The 23508-nt window shown below is 41.3% G+C and overlaps 1 protein-coding gene across 1 annotated transcript in view; it reads left to right on the forward strand.

The window, feature by feature from the left end:
* MTHFD1L (methylenetetrahydrofolate dehydrogenase (NADP+ dependent) 1 like) overlaps positions 1 to 23508 on the forward strand; it is a 187935-nt gene that overhangs the window by 102690 nt on the left and 61737 nt on the right. Inside the window, exons 21-24 of the mRNA XM_055433111.2 lie at positions 5492 to 5631; positions 8727 to 8768; positions 9910 to 10010; positions 10552 to 10729. Coding sequence (XP_055289086.2) covers positions 5492 to 5631; positions 8727 to 8768; positions 9910 to 10010; positions 10552 to 10729 — 461 coding nt within the window. The remainder of the gene's footprint in view (positions 1 to 5491; positions 5632 to 8726; positions 8769 to 9909; positions 10011 to 10551; positions 10730 to 23508) is intronic.

Genomic DNA, 23508 nt, shown 5'->3' on the forward strand with positions numbered 1-23508 from the left:
GAGATTTTCATCTTGTTGCACAACTTGCTCAGCAGCTGAGTTAGAGAAATGCTGCAGAATCAGTTATACACGGACAAGGCAGGATGGGGTGGGGCGTAGCCTGCAGTCAGATGGACCATAGTTTCCATCCAAGCTCTATCGCCTTACTGTGTGACTTTGGAAAAAAACTATTTAAATCTTTAACTTCATAATCTGTAAGCAGTGGATAAAGGCGATGAAAAGTGGAATGAGAACGGAGGATGTCTAATGCGTTGGCGGGCACACAGACGTGTCAGTAAATGGTAACATCTGTGCCTCTCTTGAGCCCCACTCTCTGTTTGAACAGCTTTTCCCCACCATATGTATTTGTTCTTAGTAGTAAGACGGATCATGGCCATCACCTGTGTTCTCCTGTATTCTCTGCTTTCTTATGAACTTGGTGTCTCCGTCATCAAGGAGACACCAGGAACTGCTGTGTTGTAGTAAACACATCACTGACACAGAACATCAGGCTTTGCTTAGCGGACTTTTTATTCTTATTTCCAAGTCTTATGGTATATAAGGTTATTGTTAGCATAATCTCGTACAAGCTTTTGTTTTATCACAGCAAACGCATTTGTAACATTCTCAGAGTGTCTAGAAAGTACAAGGCTCCTTTGTTATGCTTGAACTAGAACAGAATGTCTACCTCTGGGCATTTTGGGTGAATAATTCTGGGTGGTTGGTTTTTTGGTTTTTGGTTTTTTTCAAGGGGGTGAGTGTCTGTCCTCTGCTTTCTATGGTGTTCAGCAGCATCCCTGGCCCCCACTTACTCGATGCCAGTTAGAGTAACCAAAAATGATTTCAGATACTGTGAAATGTTCCCAGTTGAGAACCACTGAAGCACACTTAAGATTGTGATTTGACAGAAATGGGTTCAGTGAATGTACTAATCCATGAGATCATCCAGAATTAAACATAGAGGAGAGTTGACTCAAATTTACCTACATGCTCACAAATGATTAAACATTTTAAAAGTACCGAAGGGAATTTAAATAGGAAAAAAAGAATGAAAAGTAAGGTCAGAAAGATGCTCCTTTGTCATTAGGTAATGAATGAATCTTTCTCATCTTTGTCACGTTGAATATGTGCAGACAGCCCTGTTTCCTCACTAAGTGAAGACACGGGCATGTTGATAAGTGTTTAGATGCCTGGCAGGGTGATAGAAGTTCATTAATTATTGAATGAGAAGAAACAAAGGTTGTTTCTAAGTTCTGGAGTGTGTATGTTTAGTCGAGTATGTTTGGGGCAGAATGGCAGAGAGTACATCATATAGAAAGGCGAACTCTGCCCTGCGCATCAGAGTGACCTCGGATACCATCTGTGTTGTTATCTCAAGAAAAGAGCTTACCTGGCACATAGGAGCCCCAAGGAGGTCAGTGTGTGTGATCACTAACGGTCCCTTATAGCCCTAGAATTTTTATGAGACCATAGTTTATACAGAGCTTCCCTGGTAGCTCAGCTGGTAAAGAATCTGCCTGCAATGCAGGAGACCTGGGTTCAATCCCTGGTTTGGGAAGATCCCCTGGAGAAGGAAAAGGCTGCCCTCTCCAGTATTCTGGTCTGGAGAATTCCATAGACTATATAGTCCGTGGGGTTGCAAAGAGTTGGACACGACTGAGCAAGTTTCACTTTTCATAGCTTATAGGGCCTACCTATGATGTCATGACCGTAGCATTGTTTGTTTGTTTGTTTTAAGGTAGCAGATTAGTGATTACTGTAAAATCTGAGTCCTAATTGTCCCTGCAACTTCTGTGTACACAGCAAGTAGGGATCTGATAAAATAAATTACATATAAGCATCATCTCTCTGCCTCACTGAATAATTTCATCGATAGCAGGCGTGCCTGCCAATAGTAGCTTTTTTGTTATTTTTTCTATTCAGTTTGTACCATGTGACTCATAGTGTCCTAGCAGATAAGAACAGAGAGACAACTGCCTGTTTGTCTAATATTGGCTTTTATGCAGAGTTCTGTTTTCTATGCAGGTTAGTAACAGTGTTTGTCCAAATAGTTAGTCCTTTCCCAAAGCTGACCCACCGGCAGTTCCTTTCTGAGCAGATTATGGGTTTCAAAGTTCAAATGAAGCCAGGCTACAAAATGGCTATCTACTAGCTTCTGTGCTCACACAATCAGAGTAACAATGTTTCCTGTTTCCATTCATGCTGGAAGTTGAATAGCTGTAAACTCCTCCCCCCTCTGCCCCCCAAAGAAAAGGGATTGCCAAGACAAATAATTCTTGTGACACGGGCAATTTCTCGCAAACCTTTTTAAAACACGCAGCTTTCAGAAGTCTACATTGTGTGCTTTTCAGGAATGCTAAATCATAGTAAATGTATTTGCTTCATGACTCAAGATCGTGTCTGAGCTACAGTCCACATTAAATAATTCCTTCACCTGTATCTGTTTTTAAAATTATAGAGAGGACTTTTACAGTAAGGGAATAAATGGCTTATTTCAGATCACTAACGTTTTCTTCAGATCACTAAGAAAATGTTACTTACAGGTTTTTGATGTCGACAAGTCCCAGGAATTGGCTAGGAAAAGGAACTTGCCCCGACTCACAGCCAGATAAAGTGCCCCCTTCCCAAGGGACGAAGACACAGATATACAGCACTGCATGGCGAAACATCCAAGTTAGTTTTTGTTGATGACACCTTATGAAGTGGTCCTTAATTTTAGAATTATCCACCAGCATACCTTTCATTTTCTTATAGCAGTCTGATATTAGAAAACAAAAAGCACAGTATTTCAGACGTTTTCAGTGGATGAGAATCTGGCACTTCCTCGTTTGGGTTTTCTTCACATTCTTTGCCTCCTTTGCATTTAGAAGCCACCATCCTGAAACTTTACCATGGCATCCTGTTTCCTTCCCCAACTGAAATTCTATTTGTTACAATTCCCCATACCTCCATATGTGTCTATCTACCCACTTCCATTGAATGATAACATTTACTTTAGATCACCACTGACTTCTTCTCTGATAGTTTCTTCTTTTCTTTGTTAATTTCTTCTTCTTTTTTCCTTTTTTGCACTGGGTGTTATGTTGGTTACTAGTGATACTCCGGAGATGACACGTAAGTCTCATTAGGATGCTACATGCAGAAATAGCTGTGGGTCTGTGGGGCAGCAAACCAGAGGGCTAGGAGGGACAGAGAGCAGCTTCCTCTTCCTGAGAAGATCAGAGGTGCCTACTTGGAGAGCATGGCAATCCACTCCAGTATTCTTGCCTGGAGAATCCCATGGACAGAAGAGCCTGGCAGGCTACAGTCCATAGGGTTGCAAAGAGTCAGACACAACTGAAGCAACTTAGCACACACACGTGTGCCTTGCATTGTTAATCTGTCCTACAGACATGGCCCCTATCCTCATGGAGTTTATAGTCTTAATAGGGGAGCTTCATGTGGAAACGTGCATCAAACTGGAAAGACCTTAGAGATCATTTGATCAAACCCTATTAGGTGAGATGTACATAATAGTCTACTTCTGACAATAGGATAACATTAACCGGTTTTTAAAATACCTTAGCATTTAAAAATAAAACCTGTAAAACTTTGGTTACTTGAATCCCTATACCAGGGGTACCACTGAGAGAGGGATTTTTGCTGTCAACAATCTCCTCTGGTTTTGACCTTTAACTACAATCAGCCCTTTGCATCTGCAGATACGGAAGGCTGACTACATTCAATGTACCTCTGCATTTTATATAAAGAGCTTTATAGAAGCATCCTCAGATTATGGTGTTCACAGGGACTGCTGGAACTAATTCCCTGTGAATGCCAAGGATCGGCTACAGTGATCAAATCACTAAAATTGTCCTAAATACTGTATTAAAAGGAGTGTCTTTTACTTCTTCAAATTGCCCTGCTCTGTCTCTTGTTCAAAGGAAATATAGTAAAGGGGAAGAAAATGACTTGTAGCTATGTTCATTCCAAATTGAATACTTTCAAAGGAATATTTTTCAATATGTCAAAAGCATATCAACAGTCATAAAAAAATTTTATATCCTCTGGCACCATACTCTTACCCTTGGGAATTTTTTCCAAGAATATAATTTGAAACAAGTTAAACTCATATGCACAGATACTTTGTAGCATTCTTTATATTGGAAACAACTCAAACATCAAATAACAGGCATAAGAATTTTGCAAATCTTGGTACATCAACTTAACAGAATTATAAGCTGCCACTTATAATCATAAATTTTGAAAGTTTATAATACAGTAAGAAAACTGTGATAACTTTAAAAGAGCAGACTACAAAATTCTACCTAGAAAAATTATATAGTCATATGAGGCACTAAAAGAAAACCATAAAGAATTAGGACAACTGGTTGACTAAAGAAAGGTCAGAAAGAGTCTAAAAAAAATAAATTATTGGTGTTTTATTTTTATTAATTTTTTAAAAATATGTGTATTCAGTGAATGCTGGGCACAAATATCCTCATTTGTTCACAGGTTAAAGAGTTTTTATTTTATATTAGTAAATTTTTTTACTGCCTATTCCTATCTCTGCCATAAATTATAGCTTTGGTCATCCTGTGAGTATGTAGTACATATTCCATAAATATTCACCTTCTATTACATTGATAGTATTTCTTTCCTAGAGCAGTGTGCTTCTCAAATTTTAATGAGCATTCATCTCACCAGGGGATCTTGTCAGAATGCCGGTTCTGGTTCAGTAGTTCTGGGATAGAACCCATGAGTCTGCATTTCTAAACCCCCAGGGGCTGCTCGTGTGTCTGGTCCAGCTCTGCTCTGTGTATGAAGATGCTGCTGCTGACCCAGAGTCAGGGGTTATCCTCTTGGAAGGCAGTGTTGGATAGCCTCCCTTGTATAGCCATAACTGCCTCAGTAACATTTCTAGCAGTCTGGGGGCAGGGAAAGAATTGTTACAGATGACTGTCTTCTGTGGTTATGAAATAAAGATGCTCTTATCAAGCCTGATGATCAACCTTAAGGCACTCAACTATTATCAACTTTGTCCACTAATAGAAAGGACCAAGTGGCATTAATATAAGTGATTCTGTGTGTATCTTATAAAGAGTAAGAAAAGATTTTCTGTGGTAATCATGCTAGCAGTGTTGTTTGACACTGATTGACTATTTGGAACCTGATTAAAAACTTGAAAATCCCATCTGGGTTAAGAAAAGCTTTGCCTTGACATTCTACACTGGAAGAAAAATCTTGGCCAGGGCAGTGAATCCTTAAGGAGCAGTTGTGTGAAGCCGAGTCAAGAGTCATAGTTTTACAATTCTGAACATTGTAAACATAAGGAACATAAAGAAGCAGAATATTTTCTAAAACCAGGGGAACATCTTTTTACCTTTGTGTATGAACAGGATACCATGGTGTATAGTAGCCTTGAACGTGGAGAGGAATTTGTCATCCTTTGAATTTGAACCACACCAGTGATTGTCAAAACTTATCGTTGTTTAAGAACATCATAGCAGGTTTCCAACTTGATTCTCCACAGTGACTGAAGCTGGCTTTGGTGCTGATATTGGCATGGAGAAATTCTTCAACATTAAGTGCAGAGCTTCTGGTTTGGTGCCCAGCGTTGTGGTTCTGGTGGCGACCGTGCGGGCTCTGAAGATGCACGGAGGTGGACCAAGCGTAAGTTCCATGCTTCCTTTCTAATAAAACAGGATGAAGCCGAATTGAGTCTTTGAAACACTCAAACCTGCTTCATTACTACGGTTTTCTAAAACGTCTCCTTTTTCACAAATCACCATTTCAGGGCACTTAGAGTTCAGTAAGATCAAGTAATTAGTGACACCCACAAAGTTATTTCTAAGCAGTATTTTGGAAGGGAGCATAATGTAACCTCTAAGAGTCTGAACTGAAGCTTGTGTCAACATTTCATAACCCCATGGTAATGGGAGGATAGAGGCTCTGTTTCCTGAGTGAAGAACAGAAGGGTAAGAGTGATGGCTTTTGTGGGTGAGGTAGTTCAGTGTTTGTGTGGATCGTTTTTTGGTTCACTGATGCTACATCTCATCAGATTTCATCTCGCACTATTTTCCTCCTGTTTCTGTTTATTATGATTTCACTTTATAACTCTGTTAGAGCACTGGATTATTTCTGAGAGAGCTTTGCTTAGAAATCTCAAATTCTGTTTTAACATTTTAAAAGACTTTATCAAAAGTCTTTATCACATGTGGAATTCACACACAACTGAAAGGGAATTTTGTCTTTTCCACAGCAGAAGTGTAGTTTTGTTTTGTTTTGTTTCTTTTTCGTTTTTAGGGATAGCCAAAGGGAGAATGAGAAATCTTGCACTCATTCATCATTTTTGAAATAAAATGATTTGGCATTTCTTTATCACTTAAATCTTGATATGCAACACAAACTGCCAAATCTGATTTCTTAACTGGCATGCTCTGTATGCAAACATCACACGATAATCAATTACATAACGTAAAGAAATAAGTTTGCCATGATGAAACACCATAATATGTAGTGTTTGATCATCTTAGCAATTTTTTGTCCTAGGAGGGGCAGATGTTATTTTATACCATTTTACAGATAAAGAAACTGAGGTTTGGTGGGTTTAGGGGATGTGGGCAGTATCACCAGATCTGAAGCCTGTGGCTGAGATCCAGATCCTCCACTTTTTGTCCAGCAGGCAGAGCTGAGTATGAATAAAAGGGAAACCTTTTTGAATCCCACTCATTGATACCAGAAATAAATTTGAAATCCCCCCCCCCCCGTTTTACAACCTAAAAATTATAAAATCACAGGGCTTTAATACTCAAAGGGCTTAGACACTGTCTAGTCTGGTTCAGATAAAATCACAGAGCTACAGGAGGATTCCAGGTCTTGCTTAGTAATCTATTTAGGGTACTAATCAAATGTGAAATCAAGGTCTGTTGACTTTAATTCCACACTCCAGTCTTATCTTTGTCCTATAAAAATTCACTACATGTTTTATAATCCTATTTCAGTTCATCTTAATGTGTGTGCTCTGTTTTACAGTGATTGCATTTTCTGCTCACCTTGATCCTTGGTACCTTGTCCACTTCTACTTAATGTCATGGTTCCATGCTAGCGATGATTGTAACAGGACTCGAGAATAATAGACGCACATACAGTTGGAAAATGATAAAGGGGAGGATCAGGAAGCCAAATGAAGTAGCTTTCCTCTCCTGGACTCCAGTAGTGCTTCTACTTTATATTATTTTATGAATGTCTGTAGGTCTGTCTCCCTCCTTAACTCTGAATTCCTTGAAATTAAGGACTGTGTCTTATTTTGTGTATTCCTCATGCCTGGCATAGTCTGTATTGAGGAAATGTTTTCAGTAATTGAATAATAAATGAACTTTGATCTTCTTAATCCTGTATTCTCTGTTATCCACCTCAGTATCATTCCTTCTTACTTGAATCAGCTCTGTTACTAATGTTTTTGATCCCTTATCATTTCTACTTCCTTTTGATATCATTTACACAGATAACCGCGGCTGCCTGTTATGTTTGTTCAGCTTGTTTTTTTCCCATAATTTGTGCAGTGGAAAATCCTATGACACTTGAACTTGCCCATTTTAGTCCCAGTCATATCCCATCTTCCAAAATACTGACCATTCTTGATGCAGTAAGAGAATGAACACTTTTGGATCCAGATATTTCTTTCATAATTAGTTTTTTAAACATGGTGTCATACGGAGGGTTCTCCACAACCAATAAGATGTGTATTTATGTTAAAAAGAGTTATTGTAAGGCATTATTAACACCCAATTACGGAGGCTGACAAGTCCAAAAATCTACAGAGTGGGCAACTGCTGGAGACTCAGAAAAACCAATTTTCCAGTCCCAGTCTGCTGGAGAATTTTCTCTTGCACAGATTCTTTTTGTTCTAGCAGGCCTTCAACTGATTGGATGTGTCCCACCTACACTGTGTCATTCAAAAACACCCTCATAGAAATACCTGGAATAATCATGTTCCTTCACAATTAGACAAAAAATTCTGTCGTAGAGGTAACTTTTCAAAGGATTTCTAATATTCTCAAGACCTCTTTGCAGAGAGGAGAGTAGATCACCACATCCTTGGTGAGTTAAAATGGCTAGGGTTTCTCACTGAAACTAGTTGCAGGGTATAGACCCCCCCAAGAAAAAGAAGAAAAAAAACGTGGAACTGTGAAAAGTCACTAAATTGGGGTCTCAGAACCCAGTTATCACAATTCATGCCCCTATTCTGCCTCTCATTTGTTGTGTAACCGTGGGCAAGACACCTGCCTTCTATCAACTTCAGTCTCCTTATCTGTAAGCTGCCAACCCCATTGGTTTCTGTGAGAAATGAGGCTCAAAAGGGAAAAACCAATGGCAATTAGTTTAAAATGGTTTAGAATTTATTTAGAATGATGATGCACTCTGTATAAATCATATTGTGGGTTCCTTTTTTTGCTAGGATAATGGGCAACAGTATGAAATTAGAATTGCCTGAGGAGTTTTTTTAACTGTTGCTGACCATGGGCCCCACTCCCAGAAATCCTGGTTTAATTGGTCAGGGTGGAGCTCAGGCTTCAGTGATTTTTTAAAAGCACCCAAAAGACTTTATGTTCCTCCAGGGCCACCAGTGATTAGTTTAAAGCACAAAATGTGCTTTTCAAGTGAACCTTCCCAGAAAGGGACCATGATTTGTTTTTCTTTCAGATCTTAATCAGAGTTAACGGTGTGACAGGACTATTCTTAATTTTTATCTTTTCTTATCTCAGGTAACTGCTGGGGTCCCTCTTAAAAAGGAATATACGGAAGAGGTAAGAGTGGAGTATTATTCAAATCCAGTTAACCATTGGCTGGTAGCTGATTCTCAGTCAGGAAACTGGTTCTCTGCCAGTGACCTCTGAAAAGTTCTTCTCTAATAATCTGATGGGTGGAGGAAAGGATAAAATCCATTCAGTTAACTCTCCAATCTTAAGAAAAAGTGGGTGTAGGCTTTCTGTCTGGTCAGTCATCAGAGCAGGCTTCATGGTCTCCAGCACATAAAGGTGTATGAAGCTTCTGTGCTTGGTCTCTTAGTCGTGTCCAACTCTTTGCAACCCTATGGTCTGTAACCCACCAGGCTCCTCTGTTGCCAGGGATTCTCGCGGCAAAAACACTGGAGTGGGTTGCCATGCCCTCCTCGAGGGGATCTTCTCAACCTAGGGATTGAACGCAGGTCTCCCGCATTGCAGGCAGATTCTTTACCATCTGAGCCATCAAGGAAGCCCATATGAAGCTTATACCCATGTATTATTTTGATGACTTGCAGATTTTGATTGACTGGCAGCAGTACCTCTTAGCTCCTACAGGTGGCACCATGAATTTGAGCAGAGAGTAGCTGGACCGGGCTGTCACCCTCCAGGGACCTTATGCCTTCTTGTCCACCAGCCCACAAAGCGTGGGCATGTTGCTGATGTGTTGGCTGCCAGTCAGCAGCAGAAATAGCTGCCTGGCTGGAGACCCAAATATGCCATTGGATCTAGAATAATTTTAGACTTTATTTGGAAAATGAGCCTCCACCTTCTGCAGCCATCTTTTCTTTGGGGAAAAAAAAATGACTTAGGATTTTCTTGCATAGCTTCCAGGACAATAAAGTAAGCATGTGTTGTGCTTAGTCGCTCAGTCATATCTGACTCTTTGCGACCCTGTGGACTGCTGCCCACCAGGCTCCTTTCCACGAGGATTCTACAGGCAGGAACACTGGAGTGGGTTGCCATGCCCTCCTCCAGGGGATCTTCCCAATGCAGGGATCAAACCCAGGTCTCCTGCACTGCAGGCAGATTTCTTTACCGACTGAGCCACCAGGGAAGCTGGAGTGAGCATAGATGGAACAAACCCTGCCAGAGTGGGCCTGCCATTGCCATTGGGCAGGTTTAGTGGGAGGTGATACTATGCAGGGGTCTGCTCTTCTTACAGAACCTCCAGCTGGTGGCAGACGGCTGCTGTAACCTGGAGAAGCAAATTCAGATCGCTCAGCTCTTCGGGGTCCCTGTTGTTGTGGCTCTGAATGTCTTCAAGTAAGTCAAGCGTCCTACTTTAAATGTGGGCATATCACTGGGCCACCCTGTGAAGTACATTTGTGTTTTGAGGATGTTTGGGCTTTTCTGTGCTTCATCTAAAGTATAGAGAAACACACTACTCATTCTATTTGTTTGTTTGGTTTTCTTTGGATTGGTTTTACTTTAGTAGATGTGTTCTCAAATATTAGCAGGGAAATGAAATCTGTAAAGTAAGTTACCATTTCTTTCGCTTTTATTATTATTATTAATTCTGACCAGCATTTCTTACTGAAAGACAATGGATGATCAAAGGAATATGCTATGGAATTTTCTCAATAAAACTTTTAACAACTTGAAATATTTGAGACAAGAGTTGGAGAGGATTTTTCCTCCATGCTTTGCTTAAAGTCTGATTTATTTAAGCACAGTGTAACCACTTTTGATGTTTAGAATATATTCAGTGTTTGGGAGCAAAGTTCTGTGTAAGCTGTTAGTCTTTCTTTGAAAAAACATCGCTAAATGAATACAGATGCAAAACCTCGAACATTTTCATCACCAGGACGGACACCCGCGCAGAGATTGACTTGGTGTGTGAGCTTGCGAAGCGGGCCGGCGCCTTTAATGCAGTCCCCTGCTATCACTGGTCGATTGGTGGGAAAGGGTCAGTGGACCTGGCTTGGGCTGTGAGAGAAGCTGCAAGCAAAGAAAGTCGATTCCAATTCCTGTATGACGTGCAGGTAAGATCCAGCACAATGATGACGATATGCCAGGCCAGTGCTAAGAGCTTTGCACAGGTTGTCGCAACAGCTCTGCAGATAAGGATTAACAGAAGGTTGAAGAGGCTGAACCATCTGACAAGGTCCAGCTCCTTGGGACCCCAACTCTTTGGCCCCTAGCCTGTGTTCTGCACTCAGTGCAGAGGGGCTTTGGAATATAGGGTTCAACAGGGTTTGCACAGGAACAAGACTTTCGAGCACCTTCATTGTTGTTCAGTCCCTCAGTCATGTCTGACTCTTTGCAGCCCCATGGACTGCTGCACGCCAGGCTTCCCTGTCCTTCCCATCTCCTGGAGCTTGCTCAAACTCCTGTCCATTGAGTCGGTGATGCCATCCAACCATCTCATCCCTTCTCCTCCTGCCTTCAGTCTTTCCCAGCATCAGGATCTTTTCCAATGAGTCGGCTCTTTGCATCAGGTATCCAAAGTATTAGAGCTTCAGCTTCAGCGTCAGTCCTTCCAGTGAATATTCAGGATTGATTTCCTTTAGGATTGACTGGTTTCATCTCCTTGCAGTCCAAGGGACTCTCTTAAGAGTCTTCTCCAGCTCTACAGTTCAAAAGCATTAGTTCTTTGGCTTTCATCAGTTCAGTTTAGTTCAGTCGCTCAATTGTGTCCGACTCTTTGCAACCCCGTGAAATTTGGCTCTCATAATGCTTGGGAAATCATGGGCAGTATTTTCTTTGCCTGTTTCTGTTAAAGTCCCTTTGCATCATGGTTTTCTTGAGCTATTAAATATGTCTAATATATATATATTTCTTAATTTTTGAATTGTGGTAAAACACATATAACATAAAACTGACCACCTTTTCCATTTTTAGGTGACTAGTTCACTAGTGTTAAGTAGCTTCACATTGTTGTACAACCACCATCTCTCTCCATAGGTCTTTTCGTCTTGCAAAACTCTGTACCCCTCAAACACTAACATTTCATTTTTCGTTCTCCTTTATTCCTGGCTGTCTCATGCCAGTGAAGCCATGGAATATGTCCCTCTTTTGACTGGCTTATTCACTGTCTCAGTCCTTTCAGGCTGCTATGAGGAATATCATAGTATTGGGTGGACGTGTGAACAGCAGAGATGTATCACTGATACTTTTGGAAGCTGGGATGTCTGAGATCAAGGCATAAGCAGATTGGCTGTCTGGCAAGGGCCTTCTTGTTGTTTCTTAGATGGCAGTCTCCTCACTGTATCCTCATGTGGTGAAAGTGGGGAGGGATCTTGTCTTTTATAAGAGCACTAATCCCTTACATGAAGGGTGCACCCACATGACCTAATCACCCCAGGGCCTAACCTTCTAGTAACATCAACCTAATCACTCCAAAGGCCTCACATCTTAATACACCATCCCACTGAGAATTAGGCTTCAACATACCAATTTTGGGGGGACAGAAACATTCAGTCTACAGCCCTTGAGGACTTAGCATAATGTCCTCAAGGTTTATGCATGTTGTTGCCTATGTCAGAACTTCCTTCCTTAAGGCTGAGCAACAGTCTATTGTGTGTTTATGCCCTTGTGTCTGTCAGTGGCCAGTTGGATTTCTTCCACCTCTTGGCTGTTGTAAATATTGCTGCTTACTGCTGTGAACATCCATGTAAAACTGTGCTTCCAGTTCTTTTGGGTATATATGCTGAAGAGGAGTTGCTGGATTGCCTAGTATATGTTTAAACACAGCTGCACAGTGAGCACTCAGTCAGCATATCTGGACTTCCCAGGACCTCAGTCTTCTCCCTCATCTTTGCTCCTGCCCAAGCATCTCCATTCCGAATCTGCTGGCTCCAGCTCTGGCTGTTGGACTTGTCCTCTTAGGTAGTCCTTGATTTCTGGAGTTCTCAGCCTTAACTGGTGGCTTCTCCCGTCCCTTCATTCCTCAGAAATTCTGTTGGTCTTGAGTCTGGAGTTAAATCATCAAGAATATGATGATAACAGCTGAGGAGGGCTTGTCGTGTGCCAGGCACATGGACACTTTGCACTTGTTAACTTCTTTATTCCTTACTTCCCTGCTTTCCCCTCATTTTACATATAAGGAAACACACAATTGTCAGGAAACAGACCGTCACCCAACTCTGATCGAGAACCACACTGAGTGGCAATGGCAGATCTTAATGATCTCACATTCACAAACTGTGGCTCTTTCAGGAAAACCATCCAAGGTGAAAAGCAGGTCAGTAAATAGAAGCGGTATTTTGTGAGTTAACGCTGTCTTCGACATGCACTAACCCTAAGATGAACCCTTTTCCTTCCCACCAATATTAAAAATTTTTGTTCTAAATTCCCGTTCATTGTGAAGATGATGCTGTTAAAATGTCTGCTCTTCTGTGAAAAGCAGATTAATTTTATAACAGTGTTGCCTCAATATTTGGTAGGATTCTTGCCTGCTTTACCCACATACTCTGTAACACAGAAATTAGATTTGAGCTGCATAATTGCTTCTTATGCAGTTCAGCCTTTTATCGCTTCGTGACAGTTTATGAAAAGAGACTCTCTGCTAATAGTTCTGTCCCTCATGCTGGCGAGTCCATTTTAGATTATAGAAGACCATTTACAATCTTGTAACAGTGTAGAAATCTGAGGTCACCATTGAAGGTAGTAACAGAATTTAAGCTCCCCTCACCCGCCTTCCACCAGATTTCTTTCATAGTCAGTGTTGGTGAACCTTTATGGACTAAGTAATGCTTTTCTTTTTTAAGTTTTATTTAAGTAACAGTTTTTTTTGAAACCCTTTTATTTCCTTTCATTTCTTTTTTCTTTTTCCCCATAACTAACCCTTTGATGCTTGATGGCTTCATAGGGAGGTATGAGACTGCCCTACAGGAAAAAAGAAGTGATAAAATACTTTTGGATAAAACAGCCTGATAAAAGAAACACCCTACTGCCTTTGCTTCTTTGTACAAACCGGATTTCTGTGTATCACCCCAGACTCTATTCCACCCAGAATGTATTGGGTGCAGGATTGATGGCATCTTATTTCCTGCTCCAGTCCTGTCCCCATCTTGTGTTATGGAAGAGACAGCTGAGCTGATTGACGAATCAGATATAGTGTAGGAGCACAGGGCATGACTGCTTTCGTGTGGAAAGTAGAAATCATCTCAAAATCCCAAATGGAAAGAGGAACAGCTTGAAAGAAAAGGAAACACCCAGCCTCAGAGACACCATGAAGCCGGACAACTCCCTGAGCCTGTGGCTTTCTGATGACCTGTCCATTAGTTAAAGCAAGAATCAAGCTGCTCTTCGGACTCAGGAGTCTGTGCCGACCTGTCAAAAATTGAGGGATGCAACCACTGTTCTTTACAGAACAATTCTGCATGTCTTTCATTGGAGTAGCTTCTAATTCAAGAGCAGGCAGCAGTTGTTCACGTTACAGAGGAAGCTGTTGATTAATTCAAAAATTATAATTTTTTTAAATATAGAATAAGGGGCAGTGGCCTAATTGCTCAAAGGTAGTTTATCATGTAAGAATATATTTAATATAAAATAGTATCTGATATTGACATCCAGCTTCACCCAGTTGCTGTGAGAACAAAATGAATTGTCCCAGAGTAAAGTGCTGGGACATGGGAGGCTGGGGATCTTAAGTTAGCTCTTCCTACTGTCTGTTTCACTTCAGAGGGCATTTCCTGAATTGACTTTCAGGAATTGTCTTGTAACTCAGGTAACTTTGTCAAACTCCAGGGATGGTGTCCTTTCCAAGTGGTTTAAACCCAGCAGTTAGAAGCTCCCAGGGCACCGGGAAAAAAGGCATCCCCTAATTTAAGCCAGACATTTAGCCTTCTTTCTGCATAGAATTGAGAGCTATTAATGGTTTAATAAAATCTCAGTCGCTTTTGCAAAGGATGCATGGCACCGAAAGTCTGTCTGAATATTGTTTGTTACATCAGGAGTGAGGGTTGAAAACTGTCTCCACATCCCTTCGCTTCCTTCCTCTAACCTCACAAACACAGTGAGGTGCAGCCTTGACACCGAGAGAGGATGGTGTTTGTTTTTGTTTAAAGGTCTTTCCTGTTCCTTGTGTGAAGCCATGCTCTTGATCACAGCGGGGCTGGAATCAGGGAAGATCAAAACAGACCAGGAAGACTGTCTAGGGCCATGCCAGCACCAAGGATTTCCGCCCTGTTGCACTTGCACTGCCTGTGTGTTTATGAGTGTGTTCTCCCCTGCTGGCGTGCATTTGGGGGGTAGAGGAATTGGTTGGTTATTGAGAAATTATGTATTTTCTATTTCTTAAGGATTCAGATCAGTTTGGGGGTAGGTATTTGACAGATATCCTTTTAGTTGGACGCTGGGCATTTGCAGCCAGAACGTCAAATTTTAAGAAAATAAATAAAAATACATGTGTATATGTACTTGTTTATATGTGTATAGAATATATGTGTGTATGGTAGTGGTGGTTTTTTTCAATATGGTAAAAAAAAAAAAATTCCTAATGTAAAATTCCCTGTTTTTATCATTTTTAAATGTACCATTCTGTGTATTTAGAATGTATAAAAATGTATACATTCCTACTATATATATATAGTTTTAATTCATAGAATTTTAAAATTTAGAATGATCGTTATGTGCATCCGTCTGTGCCTTTTGCATTTCACAGTAATTGCTCAGCGACAGTTTTAAGGAGCTGGGATGACCTTTCTTTTTATGCCCTGTTTGTGCCTGTACTGTTATCTCCTTGTCAAGGCCTTGGCTGCCCTTGGCTCTCTCCTCCCTGTCCTCAGACCTGCCCTTGGTCTGCCTCTGTTCACCAGACCTGTGTTCAGTTTTCTCCTTTATATCACCTATGTGAAGCTGAATATTTGGCAGATTTTATAGGAAGCTGCCCCTTGAGCATCTCCTTCAGAGTCAGTGTCTACCTGTGAGCTCATATTCTCCTTTCTTATTTATGATGGAGCTCTGGTTCTCCAGCCTGAACTGCTTCTAGCCCCTCCCCCATCAGCCTCTTCTCCTCTTAGCTCTTCTTCATGATTCAGCCCCAAATTCCCACACCCTTTTGCAGACACACCTCAGATCTCTATCAGAGCTAGATTCTTCTCCAGCACTGGCCTCTAGGTATACCCTGTCCAGTCTCCTTTGGTCTCACGCACCTCCTTGGCCTACCAGCTGCCACACCCATCTTTGTTTGACGTGTCTCTTCAGATCTGAATCTGTTAGATACAGGCCAACTTTCTCAATGCGTCCTACTCTGGGCTTTGTGATTCTGATAGATATCTCCCAGATTAATCCCCTTGAGGCTAGAATTAGAATCTGATGAGAAAGAGTGGTCTATACGCGTTTTACTTGTACATGTCACAAGGATTCCTATAGTTTCACTTAACTGTTTTGTTGTAACTCGAAAAATGGAATGTCACTGTGGTGGAAGCTTCTAGAATTGCATTATATCATCCAGAATTATGGGCCAAACAAGAAAGACAGGGGTGTAAAATGAATCATCAGGGTCCCACCTCCAGTTAGCCAGTCACTTTCTGCTCACTCCGTCCATCCCCGGAATTTTCTGACTTAAATTCAGATGACCTGAGACCCCTCAATAAGGTGCGTGATCAGTCGCTGAGTTGTGTCCCACTCTGTGGCCCCATGGGCTCTAGCCGCCAGGCGCCTCTGTCTGGGATTTCCCAGGCAAGAATACTGAAGTGGGTTGCCATTTCCTACTCCAAGGGATCTTCCCAACCCAGGCTGTGAACCCACATCCCTTGTGTCTCCTACATTGGGAAGCAGTTCTTTACTGCTGCACCACCTGCAGAGCCCAGTGGGTACAGAATCCGTTTGCTCAGCCTGAAAAGCTAGCAACATTATTTAAATGTTATCACAAGTGTATTAAAGACTAGTTCAGGATTTGGGAAGGAAATCACTCAAAACAGCACAGGCGTCCAATCACCTAGAATCTGAGAGGTTAGGGGTTTGTTTTAGCCACCATTTTATTTCAGAAAATGATTTCTTTTTCTTTTCATGAAAATAGTTTACTCCCCCCTTGAGTGAAACTTTTAATCCTAGACTGGAAGATTTTTCTTTGTCATCACAGCTCCAGTAGACGAATTAGGGGACTATGACTCCTTCCCATGACAGTGGAGCCTAAGCTTCACCTCACGTCTGTTCGTATGAGTCTCTCAGCACACTGAGGCTCGTGAGTAACTTTGTGCAAGGAGGAACATCTGGTGTGTCATAAAAATACGTGAGCATCATTAGGCTAAGTAAATGCTCAGGCCACTACCAGCCTTTCCCCTTCCTGTGGGTGAGATCATTAAAATCGTATGTTCCTCTGTTTTCCTTTGGTGTTACTGTTATGTTCTGCTTAAGACTATACAAGCCCAGGAGACTGCTCAATAACCTAGAAAGAATGGATATATGTATATGCATAACTGAATCACTTTGCTGTACACCTGAAACCAGCTGCTGCTGCTGCTAAGTCACTTCAGTCGTGTCCGACTCTGTGTGACCCCATAGATGGCAGCCCACCAGGCTCCCCCGTCCCTGGGATTCTCCAGGCAAGAACACGGGAGTGGATTGCCATTTCCTTCTCCAATGTGTGAAAGTGAAAAGGGAAAGTGAAGTCTCTCAGTCGTGTCCAACCCTTAGCAACCCCATGGACTGCAGCCTACCAGGCTCCTTCATCCATGGGATTTTCCAGGCAAGAGTACTGGAGTGGCTTGCCATTGCCTTCTCCTCCTGAAACCAGCACAACATTGTAAATAAGCGTATGGGCCTTCCCAGGTGGTTCTAGTGTTTCTCTACCTAGTGGTTCTTTGCCAGGCAGGAGGCGTAAGAGATATGGGTTCAATCCCTGGATTGGGAAGATCCCCTGGAGAAGGGAATGGCAACCCACTCAAGTATTCTTGCCAGGAGAATCCCATGGACGAGGGAGCTTGGTGGGCTATGGTCTAGGGAGTCACAAAGAGTTTTTACATTAAAAATTAGAAAGCAAAACAAAACCAAAATAATGAAAGAAGCACTTTATTTTTAAACATTTTTATTGTTTAAAAGTAAATTAAAAATTAATAAAAGAGAACCATAGTGAGGAAAAATCCTCAACTAGTAGTAAAAATATAAAATTTTCCATTAGATGAAACAAAATTCAAATCAGTATTCAGTTAACATGTTTTAAAACAAGGTGCTATATTAATGTCACTTGAGTTTGCACTGTTAGACAGTGTGTTGACTCCTCTGCATATTTGTTTTATGAAATATTGTCCTCAAGATGTCCATCTACGGTAAATTGGACAGTCAGAATTCCTGTGACCTGAAATAAATCAAAACTGAAGGCAAAACAGACAAACAAGAAAGAGTATACAAAGTCACTCTTGTGATGTGAATTCCTTGTCATCATCATTTCACATGGACAAATGTGGGCTTTCTGGCCATGAGCCTCTCTCTTCATTTCTCAGACCCCAGCTATCTCTACCTTGCATCCTGGTTTTCTTAGAAGAGCGAGTTTCCTCTGGGATTCTTCTGGACTGACCTGTTGCTCAGGACCAAAGAGCTGGCGGGGCCAGCCACTTGGGGAGCTGGCTCATGGCAGTCGGCACGTACACCTTGGGTAGCTCAGATGTGCTGGTTTCCAGCCAAGGACATGCTTTGTGTTAAAGATAAAAAGCTCTGTTGTTCTCAGTCACAACGCAGAGCTGCTCCATGACACTAGGGGGAGTGTTGTAATGAAGCTCCTGGTGTAAGGTGGGTTCATATTGTTTACTTTTATTGAAGTACAGGAAAGGCCATGTACCAAACTGCACTTTATTTTCCCCAAGACTAGCAGATTCACGTGTTTTTTAAAACTGAAGTACAGTTGATTTACAATGTTAGGTTAGTTTCTGGTATTCAGTAGAGTGATTCAAATATATACATATGTGTGTGTATATATACATATATATATATATATTCTTTTCAGAATCTTTCCTATTATAGGTTTATTATATGATGCTGAGGGTTTTCTAGGTGGCACAATGATAAAGAATCCTTCTGCCAATGCAGAAGATGCAGGTTCTATCCCTCGGTCAGGAAGATCCCCTGGAGAAGGAAATGGCAGCCCACTCCAGTATTCTTGCCTGGGACATCCCATGGACAGAGGAGCCTGGCAGGTTACAGTCCATGGGGTCGTAAAGAGTCAGACATGACTGAGCAAGTTAGCATGATTAAGTATATGCACGTGAAGGAACTGTCTGAAAGCAGAGGAAGAGTTAGCTGAGAGGATTAGAGGAAACAGTACTTTAATTAGGATTGAGAATCATTTCTCTGGGGTCACAAAGAGTCGGGTACGACTGAGCAACCGAATACACACACACTTATGATGTTGGATATACGTCCTTGTGCTCTACAGTAGAACCTTGTTATTTATCCAGTTTATAAATAGTAGTGTGTGTGTGTTTATCCCAAACTCTTAATTCACTCCCTCCCTCCTTCCCTTCTCGTAGCTATGTATTTCTCTCCTTTGTCTGTGCCTCTTTCTCTTTTGTAAATGAGTTCGTTTGCATGTTTTTTAGATTCCACATCTGTGATATATGGTTTCTGTCTTTTTCTGTCTGATTTACTGCACTTAGTACAGTAGTCTCTAGGTCCATCCATGTTGCTGCAAATGGCATTATTTCAGTCATTCTATGGCTGAGTGGTGTTCCATTGTCTGTGTGTATATGCCATCTCTATCCATTCGTCTTTTGATGGATCTTTAGGTGGTTTCCATGTGCTGGCTCTTGTCAGTAGCGACAGTGACCACTGGGTGCACTTATCTTTTCAAATTAGCCTTTTCTCAGGATATACAACCAGGAGTGGGTTTCCTGGCCCATGTGGTAGTTCTGTTGTTAGTTTTTTAAGGAAACTCCATTCTGTTCTCCACAGTGGCCAGCAGCTTCATTTTTAACTTTTGTTCCATTTCACTTTCTCTTTGTCCATTTTCTTCTCACCAAAAATTTTTTTAAAAAAAGAAAATTAAAATTTGAGCCACTGCTTTTCTGGAGTTCATGCCACTAAAAAGCAGGGTTTAAACAAGGTAGAGATTCCAGAGGTCTTTTCAAGAAAGATAATGTCATCTCTTTTTGAGTCACTCAGCTTCTATGAGCCTGAATCAACCCATCAACACTATGAATGTGGTGAAGGGTGAAGCCTCCAGCCTTCCTTCCTGGTGTGACTCAGCCAGGTTTCCAGGTAGGCAGACTCTAAACGAGAAACTGTAGACAACATGACCCCTGGTTAAGGTTCCTTTCGAGAGCTGTGCCGCCCAAGCCATAGCCACTGGTCACAGGAAGCTATTGAAATTTGAATTAACTGAAATTAAGAGCTCATTTCCTCACTTCAGGTCCTTAATAGTTACATGAGGCAGGGGGCTTCCGGCCTGGAAAGCGATGTTGTAGACCATTGCCATCCTTATGGAAATTTCCATCAGAATACTCTGTTCTAGAGTATTTCAGCTATTTTTATACACTTTAGAGGTTTGGGAGGAAATTAATGTAGAATATGTTCAGAGTTACATTCTTGCTGAAGATAGAGATTTAACATAGTTTTAGTTTCAGAATGATCCAAGATCGTGGTATAGACGCCAGACTTTGTGAAGTAGCTTATGAGTATATTGAGAAATTGTGCATAATAGAATAGTCACTTTTTCCAGAAGAAGCCTTGTGTTTGCCACCATCCCCACTTTGAGGTGTGCCTTTCAGCCTGTGTGAAATAATCTTTCCTTTTTTTGCTTATTAAAATCTTTCACATCCTTTTAGCACCACTCAAGTTCCTGCCAGCCTTATGCTGATCTCCATGCCTTCCCCTGCAGTCTATGATCTTCTGACTTTCCTAGTAACATATATGCAGAGCCTTTATCACTTGCTCCAATCTGTAATATTTTACTGTGTCATCGTCCCCACCCCAACAGGCATTCTTTGTACATAAAACCCCTGAAGTTCTCTGTACACCATGATATCTTGAAAGTACTTGGCGTAGCTTGCTGTTCATTTGACAGATGGTTGTGGAGTGGCTGCTGGTTGCAGGTCACTATCCTAGACATCAGGGATATGAAGAGGGAAGAGGTGATGAACAGATAGATTTGAAGGTATTTAGGGAGTTGGAGGAATGCCAGGGATGATGAATACATATACATGTATTATTTATTTTACCACTTTATTTATTTTATAAAAACTATCACTGAAAACAGAGCAGTACAAGTGAATATCAAGTTCAGATCAAGATCACTGTACTGAACTTGACTTTCTTTTATCTTTAAAGATTACACTTCCCCCCACAAGTCAAGCAGAGAAACAGCAGGAAGTTCCTTGCCTGCTGAAACAAATAGATTACATGCAATGGAGCTGCCTTATTGGTGCAGTTTTTAGTTTGATAAACGCAAAAGTTGTGTTAACAGAGACATGAGTTTCCTCTATGGGTTGGGAAGATCCCTTGGAGGAGGAAATGACAACCCACTCCAGTATTCTTGCCTGGAGAATCGCATGGACAGAGGAGCCTAGCAGGCTACAGTCCATGGGATCAGAAAGAGTGAGACATGACTGAGCTACTAAACACACTCGCACACATAATCTTTTATAACTGTTGCACCATGTGGAATCCTTGCTTCATCAGCAGGAATTTCAGAAAATATTTATTCATTGATTCAACTGTATTGAGACCCTACCCCAGGGGCTCAATCCCACCTCTAGGTGGACAGGAGTTGGTCCTTGACCCCAAAGAGTTTATAGGCTATTCTCAATTCTTCAGCTAATAAATGTGAAATCTTTTAAAAATTACCCTCGAGTTCTCTCTAACCCAGTCTCAACTTGACACTCTTGAGGTCATTCTTTTGTAACAAGCCTGGAGCCATCCCAAGCTTACCCTGAACTCAGACCAAGGAAGGCAGCTCTGGTTATTATAGCTTTTCCCATTTCCCTTAATCATTTCTGTCCTTTCCTTACCTTCTGCCTTCCTGGAAAATAATTATCATTTCTTTCTAGATTTGCCCCATCTAGAGGTGAATATTTCTTTTCTGATTTATCTTATGACATGGTTTACAGAAGGCCCTTTGCCATCCAGTAGATTGGGTGAGCTGGATCCTGGCACTGTTACCATTCGAGGTTCATCGGTATACCCCAAGAGAGTGTGGACGTTGCTAATGGCTATTTGCCGCCAGGCCCTGCTGAATCTCTGGTCCTGTATGACACCCAGGTCAGAGCGTTCCATGGTCATCAGATGGCAAAGAAGAGAGCACCCACGTGTGCTTGAGGAAGGTCAGTGTAGGTTTCCTGGAGATGTTGGTCTTTGAGGCAGATCTTAGAGTGAGCCCTCAGGGAATTTTAGCAGGGGTTGATCTTTAGTTTATCTTACTTGGGTACCTTTTAGGAAGGGTAGACTTACTGTAGAGGGTATGTTAAGAGTGAAGAGACCAGTAATGAAGCTTTCGTGGTAGGCGAGACCATTAACATCCCAACCAAGAGCTCTGGAAGGATCATCTTCCCCACAGCCTCCCCTATACTTGATAGTCACAGACTTTCCGTTTCATTCATCTCATGGGTGTGAATTGGTTTTTCATCATTTTAACCTGCCTTTCCTTGAATAGTAATGAGTTGGGGATTTTGTCATACTGTTATTGGTTACTCTCTCACCCAGTATTATATATGTCTGTCTTTTCCTGAATTTGTGGAAGTTTTATGCATTCTAGTAACCATTCTTTTAAGTATTTGCACGTATCTTCTCCTACACTGTTCTTTATGCTTTGTTCTTATTCCTGATGTCTTTTTTAACACAAGAAATTTAAAATTTTCTTCAAATCTATAAGTCATTTACTTTAAGGTATATTCTGTCATTACCTTGTTGAAGAAATCCTTCCCTCCTTTAGGATCATCAAGTTCCCCAATTTTTTCCCTTAGTATATAAAGTTTTCATTTAGAAGGCTTTGCCTTTGTTCCATATTGGACTTACCTGGGGGCCTGGTGTGAGGTAGGAATTTCATTTCTCTCCAACCAGATGTCAGTTGGAGGGTCAGCCCTTGCGCTGTTTTGTGCCATGTCTACTATAGGCTGTCCCACACCTGCTGAGGTGTCCTCCTGTGTTCTTTCTTATCTCAGCTTGATTAACCATCTTGGCCTGTGCCAATCCCACATGGAATTCATTAGCATAGTTTTGTAGTGTGATTGATACCTGGTATGGCAGGACCCGTACCTTTGTTTTTGCGGTTTTATTTATTTATGACATTATCTTACCTATTTATGCCATTACTCTTCATTAGCAATTTTAAAATTGGTTGGCCAAGTAATGCAAGTGCTTTCGGGATTTTTATTGGAATTGGATTGAACTAATAGATTGTTTGAGAGACCCGGCCTCTATTTCAGTATTGCATCTCCTCATCCATGAAGGAAGCTTCTCTTCTTTGATTCAGATCCTCTTTTATGTCCTTCGTGAAAGATCATAATGACCTGCACCATAGTTTCTTTATTCGTTGAAACAATCAGTATTTCAGCTCCAGACCACAGGCACCTCTACAGTAATAAAAACTGTGGTAATGAAAAGCACATTTTAAAGCAGTTTTGGATTCTGTCCTATTGAGAAAGTAGAAGCAGCTTTTATTTTCTCCTGTTAGGTAACTGTCCCTCCTGTATATATCAACAGTGATTCATGCAAATGTACCATTTGCCACTGTACAGCAGAGTCCTGGAGGTGGCCCACAAGAGGCTTCTGCCCCTTGGCTGGTGTCCATTCAGTGAGCACTTGGTCCAGCAGTACTTTACCAAATGGTAATGCACCAACTACATTCATTATGCCGATATATTTCCTACCCACACTGAAATTAGGA

The sequence above is a fragment of the Moschus berezovskii genome, chromosome 10, assembly GCF_049115385.1.
Source record: "Moschus berezovskii isolate FMDL1 chromosome 10, NW_MosBer_1.0, whole genome shotgun sequence".
In the NCBI taxonomy this organism is placed as follows: domain Eukaryota; kingdom Metazoa; phylum Chordata; class Mammalia; order Artiodactyla; family Moschidae; genus Moschus; species Moschus berezovskii.